The sequence below is a fragment of the Aquarana catesbeiana genome, linkage group LG10 (genome assembly GCF_042186555.1).
Source record: "Aquarana catesbeiana isolate 2022-GZ linkage group LG10, ASM4218655v1, whole genome shotgun sequence".
Taxonomy (NCBI): domain Eukaryota; kingdom Metazoa; phylum Chordata; class Amphibia; order Anura; family Ranidae; genus Aquarana; species Aquarana catesbeiana.
The window spans coordinates 5,251,106-5,261,055 of record NC_133333.1 but is presented as its reverse complement, the minus strand read 5'-3'; the positions used below and the strand labels follow the sequence as shown (position 1 = coordinate 5,261,055).

The 9,950-nt window shown below is 49.9% G+C and overlaps 1 protein-coding gene across 1 annotated transcript; it reads right to left on the bottom strand.

Annotated features, from left to right (window-relative positions):
- Positions 1-762: 762 nt before the first annotated feature.
- Positions 763-7,765, bottom strand: LOC141110259 (ATP-dependent RNA helicase DDX19A-like; the record flags this gene model as incomplete). Its single annotated transcript, XM_073601539.1, is given in 4 exon segments — positions 763-898; positions 4,465-4,527; positions 5,133-5,190; positions 7,541-7,765. Coding segments are annotated over 4 exon segments (341 nt in total), but the record flags the coding sequence as incomplete, so codon positions are not given.
- Positions 7,766-9,950: the final 2,185 nt, after the last annotated feature.

Genomic DNA, 9,950 nt, shown 5'->3' with positions numbered 1-9,950 from the left:
CGCGCACGCCGGAATGAGAGCGATAAATTCCAGCACCAGACCTCCTCCGTAACACTAATCTGATGACCTATAGGAGGCTTTTAAAGCATTGCCTTATGGAAAATATAGGGTACTAGATTTCACGGGCGCACGCAAAATTAAGCACATGTTGGGTATCAGTTTACTTGGTGCAACCTCATCTTTTATATTTTGCCCAAAAAAAAAAAAAAATTGGGTAATTTGTGTTTTTGTGCCCCTTTAAAATTAAATGTTTTTAATTAAATTGTTTCCTAGACCTTTGCAGTAATATCATGCGACATAAAAAAAAAATTGAAACTACCGCTATTTTATGGAATTTTCAGGACTAAAATTAATTTTTTTAAAGTTGTACAAAAAAAACAAAAAACAAAAAACAAAAAAAACCCCAAAAAAACAAAAACACACACCACACAACTGGCTCCTAGATTCAAAGCAAATTTGTCAAGCTCCGATTTAACATGTTACTAACTGAGCAGCCGCCCCCCCCCCCCCCCCCCCCCCTCCCCAGTCTGAGTTCTGCTGTGCAGGAGGAAGTTACCAGGTCAAAATTCAGGTACTTGCATTACTTGCTTTATAAAAAAAAATTAAAAAAAGTGACAATTTAGTAATGAATACAGAGCCACATGATGAGAATAATGAGGTGCAGACTTATAAAATTTTCAGACTGACATCAGATTTGTCAGAGCCCAGCAGCCCCCCCCTCCCACCCCCCAATCCATGATATGGCACACCACCACAACTCACAGTCTTAGCTCTTCAAAGGATTTTACTGAATAAAGCGGAGAGTTGGGGTCCCGCTGCAGAACTTCCACTTTGTTTGTCGTATTCACCAGGTTGTTCCGTATCAGTTTATTCAGCAGCGACTGCGCCGCCTTGTCCTCTGAAAGAAGGAGAAAAAAAAAAAAAAAAAATTAAAAATTGTAAAATATATATATATATATATATATATATATATATATATATATATATATATATATATATATATATATATATATATATATATTTATTTCACACCATTACCGACGTCTGGGGTCACACACGTGCGGTGCGATTTTCAGGTCCGTTTTCAGTAGCTGTTCAGCTGCGATTGAGATGTGGCTCTGATGCAAATTGGCAAGCTAAAGGCATGACTTATAGGAACGGGCAGCCGCCAGTGCCCTTAAAGTGGAAGTCCATGCTAAAACTAAAATCCCTGCATCTATAGCCAGCAGCATTCTAACACTAACCTCTATAGTAGGGATGAGCCGAACACCCCCCTGTCGGTGCAAATAGGCAAAAAATTTGTTTGAACACCGTTAAAGTCTATGGGACACGAACATGAATAATCAAAAGTGCTCATTTTAAAGGCTTATATGCAAGTTATTGTCATAAAAAGTATTTGGGGACCCGGGTCCTACCCCAGGGGACATTAATCAGTTTTAAAAACGGCCGTTTTTTCGCGAGCAGTGATTTTAATAATGCTTAAAGTGAAACAATAGAAGTGTAATATTCCTTTAAATTTCGTACCTGGGGGGTGTCTATAGTATGCCTGTAAAGGGGCGCATGTTTCCCGTGTTTAGAACAGTCTGACAGCAAAATGACATTTCAAAAGGAAAAAAAAAGTCATTTAAAACTACTCGCGGCTAATACACATAGAAGTTCATTGATAAAAACGGCATGGGAATTCCCCACAGGGGAACCACGAACCAAAATTTAAAAAAAAAAAAAAAATTATGACGTGGGGGGTCCCCCTAAATTCCATACCAGGCCCTTCAGGTCTGGTATGGATATTAAGGGAAACCCCGGCCAAAATTTAAAAAAAAAAAAAAAAAAAAAAAAAAAAAAAGGGCGTAGGGTCCCCCTCAAAATCTATACCAGACCCTTATCCGAGCACGCAACCTGGCAGGCCGCAGGAGAAGAGGAAGGGGGGGGGGGGCGAGAGAGCACCCCCCCTCCTGAACCGTACCAGGCCACATGCCCTCAACATTGGGAGGGTGCTTTGGGGTAGCCCCCCAAAACACCTTGTCCCCATGTTGATGAGGACAAGGGCCTCATCCCCACAACCCTGGCCGGTGGTTGTGGGGGTCTGCGGGCGGGGGGCTTATCGGAATCTGGAAGCCCCCTTTAACAAGGGGACCCCCCGACCCTCCCCCCTGTGTGAAATGGTAAGGGGGTACACAAAAGTACCCCTACCATTTCACTAAAAAAAACTGTCAAAAATTTTAAAAGACAAGAGACAGTTTTTGACAATTGCTTTATTTAAATGCTTCTTCTTTCTTCTATCTTCCTTCATCTTCTTCTGGTTCTTCAAGTTCTTCCTCCGGTGTTCTCGTCCAGCATCTTCCTCCACGGCGTCTTCTTCCCTTCTCCTTGGGCCGCTCCACATCCATGATGGCATGGAGGGAGGCTCCCGCTGTGTGACGCTTCTCCTCTTCTGACGGTTCTTAAATAACGGGGGGCGGGGCCACCCGGTGACCCCGCCCCCCTATGACACACGGTGACTTGACGGGACTTCCCTGTGGCATTCCCGTCATGTCCCCGTGCGTCAGAGGGGGGCGGGGTCACCAGGTGGCCCCGCCCGTTATTTAAGAACCGTCAGAAGAGGAGAAGCGTCACACAGCGGGAGCCTCCCTGAAGAAGGAGAAGAAGAAAGAAGAAAGAAAGAAGAAGCATTTAAAATAAAGGAATTGTCAAAAACTGTCTCTTGTCATTTTTAACATTTTTGACAGTTTTTTTAGTGAAATGGTAGGGGTACTTTTGTACCCCCTTACCATTTCACACAGGGGGGAGGGGCCGGGATCTGGGGGTCCCCTTGTTAAAGGGGGCTTCCAGATTCCGATAAGCCCCCCCGCCCGCAGACCCCCACAACCACCGGCCAGGGTTGTGGGGATGAGGCCCTTGTCCTCATCAACATGGGGACAAGGTGCCTTGGGGGGCTACCCCAAAGCACCCTCCCAATGTTGAGGGCATGTGGCCTGGTACGGTTCAGGAAGGGGGGGGGGGGGCGCTCTCTCATCCCCCCCCTCTTTTCCTGCGGCCTGCCAGGTTGCGTGCTCGGATAAGGGTCTGGTATAGATTTTGAGGGGGACCCTACGCCATTTTATTTATTTTTTTTTAAATTTTGGCATGGGTTTCCCCTTAATATTCATACCAGACCTGAAGGGCCTGGTATTGAATTTAGGGGGACCCCCATGTCTTTTTTTTTTTTTTTTTTTAATTTTGGTTCGGGGAATTCCCATGCAGTTTTTATCAATGAACTTTTATGTGTATTGTCGGACCGGCAATGCATTAATAGCCACGAGTAGTTTTAAATGACTTTTTTTCCTTTGAAATGTCATTTTGCTGTCAGACTGTTCTAAACACGGGAAACATGCGCCCCTTTACAGGCATACTATAGACACCCCCCAGCTATGAAATTTAAAGGGATATTACACTTTTATGGTTTCACTTTAAGCATCATTAAAATCACGGCTTCCGAAAAAACGGCCGTTTTTAAAAATTTTTTTTGCATTGATCCATGTCCCCTGGGGCAGGACACAGGTCCCCAAACACTTTTTATGAGGAACTTCACTCCTGTGACCCGTCTGAAGTCCGCTCTTTGCTGACATCACAGGAATCAGTCCAGGCATCGCGACAATCAAGTCTGGATCTACCAGGTGGCAGGTGACTGGACCAACACCCATTTCAGCCTCTCAGGGAGCTGTGAGAGCCGAGCCATCGGCGAGGTTTGATCGCTCGGTTCTCAGTGCAGAGAAGCCAGGGGGACTGATGCAGCATCAGACCAGTGCTGCATCCATCTAGGCAAGTATGATTCTGGGGGGAAAAAAAAAAACTCCATACTTCTCTTTTCACAACCAGCTATAACACAGAAGAGGGAAACAAAAAAACAACCAAAATCATGTTCAGAACCGATGACCTGTGCAAATCAGAATCGTTCCTATAGAATGAGCTTGGAATTCGCACCGCAGTGCTCAGAAAACGTACAGGACTTTTACAATTCTCATATGTGAAGAGCTACAATATAGAAACCAACGTCATTTCACATGTCATGTGACTCGGAGGCGGTTCAAAACGCATCCAATTCACACAGTGGACTTGAAAAGGGATCGGTGATCAGTATCGGAGCATCGGGTATCGTGCAAAAGCTCAGTATCAGCACAGATATCCGTGCAGCACGACTTCCAAACCAATCGATTTCATTGTATTTATTCAAATTGGTCTGGAGAAAAAAAAAAATCTGAACACAAAAATAGATCATTTGTTAATTGCAGAGCCAATTGAACAAACGTTTATGATCCCATTTCTGATCGAATCAGTACATCTATTGATAATAAGATCCTATTATAAAATTGTTCTGTGTACGGCCACCACGAGTCTATGTAATAAAAAAAAAAAAAAAAGCACAAAGTCACATGAAGACCATTCAGGCGGAGATCCTGGAATCAGACCCCCGAATGTAGAACTCACCTTTATCATCTTCCTCCGTATTCGACTTCTCAACGACCTCATTGTTATCAGTGGAGTCCGTGCCTGCCAATGAGAAGAGATCCCTGAAAAGTCTGCCAGGCAATTTATAGAGTTCTTGTTCTCTTATCAAACCCTCCCACAATGGTGAGATCTCCCTGACATAGTTTGTGTCTCTGCCCCTCCCACAATGGGGAGATCTCCTACAGTAGTTTGTGTCTCTGCCCCTCCCATAATGGGGAGATCTTCTACAGTAATTTGTGTCTCTGCCCCTCCCACAATGGTGAGATCTCCTGCAGTAATTTGTGTCTCTGCCCCTCCCACAATGGGGAGATTTCCCTGCAGTAGTTTGTGTCTCTGCCCCTCCCACAATGGTGAGATCTCCTGCAGTAGTTTGTGTCTCTGCCCCTCCCACAATGGTGAGATCTCCTGCAGTAGTTTGTGTCTCTGTCCCTCCCACAATGGGGAGCTCTCCTGCAGTAGTTTGTGTCTCTGCCCCTCCCACAATGATGAGATTTCCCTGCAGTAGTTTGTGTCTCTGCCCCTCCCACAATGGGGAGATCTCCTATATGGGGTATTCTGTAGTAGAAGAAATGGTGATGTTGTTCCAGTATTATCTAACCCCTCCTCCATCATAGGATCTCTGCGGTGGTATTCCGGGTCACACTCACCATTACTCTCCGGCTGGGATGGAGTTTCTTTGTCTTCTTTCAGCTGCAGTTTGTTCAGCTAGAGGAGGAGAGGAGAGGAGGAGAGGAGAGGGACAGACAGAAGAAGAGAGAATATTTAGCAGTCCTGCACCGGACACATACACCAATCACCCCATCAACACGGTTACCCATCCCCCCCCCCCCTTCACCGGACACACATACACACCAGGGAAGTAAAAACAGATTCGGCTTTTACCCCTTCCGACCCACCCTGGAATCCCTTTAAACCCCCAACACCCCCCCCCCCGCCCAACCTGTGGCTCTTTGATGTCACAATGGTCATGTGATCAGAAGCCGGACCCGGCAGTTACTGATCTGTAGGGACACAACTTCCCTCAGGGATGGTGGGAAGAGAACAGCAGACCGGAGAGTACGATCGCTAAAACCACCGATTACATAGAAAATATATATTCATAAGTATCACAGAAAACATAAAACTCCTCGTCATTGTACATCGGTGGGTGTGATGACGTTGCAGGTGGCTAACCACCCCCCTCTGCACGTTGGTGGGCGGGATGACGTCACAGGCCGCTGTCAGTTTTCTTTTGTTTTTTTTTTTATTGCCGTCTGTCCCCGTTGGGGAGATTCACCCTCCCTCTGTGTCGTCTTTATTATGATCAAAGGTGAAAGAAAATACTAAAAAATTTTTGAATGTTCTCAGAACAGGAAGTGAAATCTTCCAATGGGGACACTAGTTCTGGTGACAACCCTAGGATTCCCTCTCTTCCTGTTTTCGCTATGGGACAGGAAGTGAAGTGAAATCTCCCCAATGGGAATTAGATGCCAAAAATAAACCTGACAGGGGTTATAACCATCCCCTACTCTATTAATAAAAAAAAAACATTTGAATATAGAATTGTTACATCATAATAGTATTTTATTATTTTAGTCATTTATAATTATTGAAAATAAACGTTTTGCCTTTAGTTCTACTGTAAGAATTGATGTTTTGCTGTAGAGCGGAGGGGTGGACGGGGGTGGGGTGATGGACATGACTGTTGGGGACACAGACGGTCTGTATATTCCGGTATGATGAATGTATACATTGATTCTAAGGAACACATGATGGACTGTTCACCTCCCTCCCCCCCCCAGCCAGGAATGTGAAGCCTGCAGAGAGCTCCATGGACGGGACATTCAGGGACTCAGTCAGATCCTCTTGTAGGAAGAAGACCCCCCCCCCCCGATACCTTCCAAACACCCCTCCTCCTCTTCTCGATAGTAGCTGAGGCATGCCGTGCAGGTGGTGAGGGGCCCCTGTGCAGAGTGTACGACTGTCTGCAGGAAAATAAAAGTTTTTTTACTGATGACATCACAATGAACTTCCTGTGCTGACCAGGATGGGGCTTCATGATGAACAGGAACCCTAAGGGGCCCTTGTGGTCATTATAGGAGACCCAGGATAGGGCCCCAGTATAATTATAAAACAAATCCTGGGGAGAAGAGGGGATTCCAATATGAAAGCCCCTGTGATCAGTATAGGGGCCCTGTAATGGAGTGAATCATAGAGGGGTCCCATGGTGCGGGGGGGGGGCCCTGCGCCGAGTACAGGGGTCCCATGATGGAGTGGGTCCATGGTGCGAGGGGCCCCTGGGCGGAGTGTTCAGCTCTCCGCAGGAAATTAAGAATTTTTTTGATCTGAGACAGAACAGGGGACTCATCGCTGACTGGGAGGGGCTCCAGGATGAGGAAACGTACCCCAGAGGGGCTTCAGCATGACATGTACCCCTGAAGGGCCCCTGTGATGAAGAAAGCCCAGGATAGGGCCCCTAGTATAAATGGAGCATGGGAGGGGCCCCAGGATGACATGTACCCTAAGAGGGGCCCCTGTGCTGAGAAAAGAAAGGCCAGGATAGCGCCCCTAGGATAAGTGGACCCTGAGTGACGAACAAGGCCCCCGGATAGGGCCCCTGTGACGAACAAGGCCCCCGGATAGGGCCCCTAGTATAAAAGTTTACCCTGGGAGGGCCCCTAGTATAAAAGTTTACCCTGGGAGGGCCCCTAGTATAAAAGTTTACCCTGGGAGGGCCCCTAGTATAAAAGTTTACCCTGGGAGGGCCCCAGGATGACATGTACACTACAGGGGCCCCAGTGACGAATATAGAAGGCCCAGGATAGGGCCCCTAGTAGAAGTGGACCCTGGGAGGAGCCCCAGTGATGATTAAGAGGGCCCAGAATGAACTAGAACTTAGAGGGGCCCTTGTCCTGAGCATAGGGGGCCCCATGACGGGGCGCCTGTGCTGAGTTTAGGGGCCCCTGGATGAGGGAGGTGACAGAGGGGGGCCCTGTGCCAAGTACAGGGGTCTCAAGATGAAGAGCTAAGAAGTGAAGGGGCCCCAGAATGAAGCAGCCCCCGAGCGCCCCCATACCTCCAGGCTCTCTGGTCCTCCTCTCACCGTCTCGGCCGCCGCTTCCTGCTCGTCCACCGCCTGGGCCCAGGAGTCAGTCGCCATCGTGCTTCAGCTTCTTTCTCAACCGGAAGCTTCCTGAAAGACAGCCCACACCTACTTCCGGCCACGGCCCACCAATAGGAGTGAAAAGTCGCCCGGCTTGTCCGCCCTGATATCCTCCCGGCCAGACCCCGCTCCCCCCTTTCCTCCGTTCCGGGAACTTCGAGATCCAGCAACACGCGGGGCCCCGCCTCTACCATGATCTCACTCACTGCTCCGCCCACTTCTGCTGGTTTCCTTGGTAACTATTTACAGCCACAGTGAGGGGAGAGAATAATAGGGGAAGGGTGTGTTGTAGAGGGGCCCCAAGAGCCCAGTGTGTGTTGTGGAGGGGCCCCAAGAGCCCAGTGTGTAATATAGAGGGGCCCCAAGAGCCCAGTGTGTAATATAGAGGGGCCCCAAGAGCCCAGTGTGTAATATAGAGGGGCCCCAAGAGCCCAGTGTGTAATATAGAGGGGCCCCAGGAGCCCAGTGTGTGTTGTAGAGGGGCCCCAGGAGCCCAGTGTGTGCTGTAGAGGGGCCCCAGGAGCCCAGTGTGTGTTGTAGAGGGGCCCCAGGAGTCCAGTGTGTGTTGTAGAGGGGCCCCAAGAGTCCAGTGTGTGTTGTAGAGGGGCCCCAAGAGTCCAGTGTGTGCTGTAGAGGGGCCCCAGGAGTCCAGTGTGTGCTGTAGAGGGGCCCCAGGAGTCCAGTGTGTGCTGTAGAGGGGCCCCAAGAGTCCAGTGTGTGCTGTAGAGGGGCCCCAGGAGTCCAGTGTGTGCTGTAGAGGGGCCCCAGGAGTCCAGTGTGTGCTGTAGAGGGGCCCCAAGAGTTCAGTGTGTGCTGTAGAGGGGCCCCAGGAGTCCAGTGTGTGCTGTAGAGGGGCCCCAAGAGTTCAGTGTGTGCTGTAGAGGGGCCCCAGGAGCCCAGTGTGTGCTGTAGAGGGAACCCAGGAGCCCAGTGTGTGTTGTAGAGGGGCCCCAGGAGCCCAGTGTGTGTTGTACAAGGGCCCCAGGAGTCCAGTGTGTAATATAGAGGGGCCCCAGGAGCCCAGTGTGTGTTGTAGAGGGGCCCCAAGAGCCCAGTGTGTGCTGTAGAGGGGCCCCAAGAGCCCAGCGTGTGCTGTAGAGGGACCCCAGGAGTCCAGTGTGTGCTGTAGAAGGGCCCCAGGAGCCCAGTGTGTGCTGTAGAAGGGCCCCAGGAGCCCAGTGTGTGCTGTAGAAGGGCCCCAGGAGCCCAGTGTGTGCTGTAGAGGGGCCCCAGGAGCCCAGTGTGTGCTGTAGAGGGGCCCCAGGAGCCCAGTGTGTGTTGTAGAGGGGCCCCAGGAGCCCAGTGTGTGTTGTAGAGGGGCCCCAGGAGCCCAGTGTGTGCTGTAGAAGGGCCCCAGGAGCCCAGTGTGTGCTGTAGAGGGGCCCCAGGAGCCCAGTGTGTGCTGTAGAAGGGCCCCAGGAGCCCAGTGTGTGCTGTAGAAGGGCCCCAGGAGCCCAGTGTGTGTTGTAGAGGGGCCCCAGGAGCCCAGTGTGTGTTGTAGAGGGGCCCCAGGAGCCCAGTGTGTGCTGTAGAAGGGCCCCAGGAGCCCAGTGTGTGCTGTAGAAGGGCCCCAGGAGCCCAGTGTGTGCTGTAGAAGGGCCCCAGGAGCCCAGTGTGTGCTGTAGAAGGGCCCCAGGAGCCCAGTGTGTGTTGTAGAGGGGCCCCAGGAGCCCAGTGTGTGCTGTAGAAGGGCCCCAGGAGCCCAGTGTGTGCTGTAGAAGGGCCCCAGGAGCCCAGTGTGTGCTGTAGAAGGGCCCCAGGAGCCCAGTGTGTGCTGTAGAAGGGCCCCAGGAGCCCAGTGTGTGTTGTAGAGGGGCCCCAGGAGCCCAGTGTGTGTTGTAGAAGGGCCCCAGGAGTCCAGTGTGTAATATAGAGGGGCCCCAGGAGTCCAGTGTGTGCTGTAGAGGGGCCCCAGGAGCCCAGTGTGTGTTGTAGAGGGGCCCCAGGAGCCCAGTGTGTGCTGTAGAGGGGCCCCAGGAGTCCAGTGTGTGCTGTAGAGGGGCCCCAGGATCCCAGTGTGTGCTGTAGAGGGGCCCCAAGATAGTGTCCCATCAACATCTGTCTCAGTGTGTAGCAGGGCTCACCAAAACATCTCACACACAGATTTAGTTGAAATGTTTTTGAATGGTTGAATTCAGAAATTCGAATATGAAAAAACAAAACTAATTCTGAAAACAAATTAAACAAATTTATTGAATCGAACTAAACGAAATTAGTTAAATGACAAATCGAAATAAATGTTTTTGTTTTGCACATGTCTAACAGGAAGTGAGAGGAAATCCCTCCGCAGTGAGGGAATCCCTGGTTGTCATCAGAACTTGTG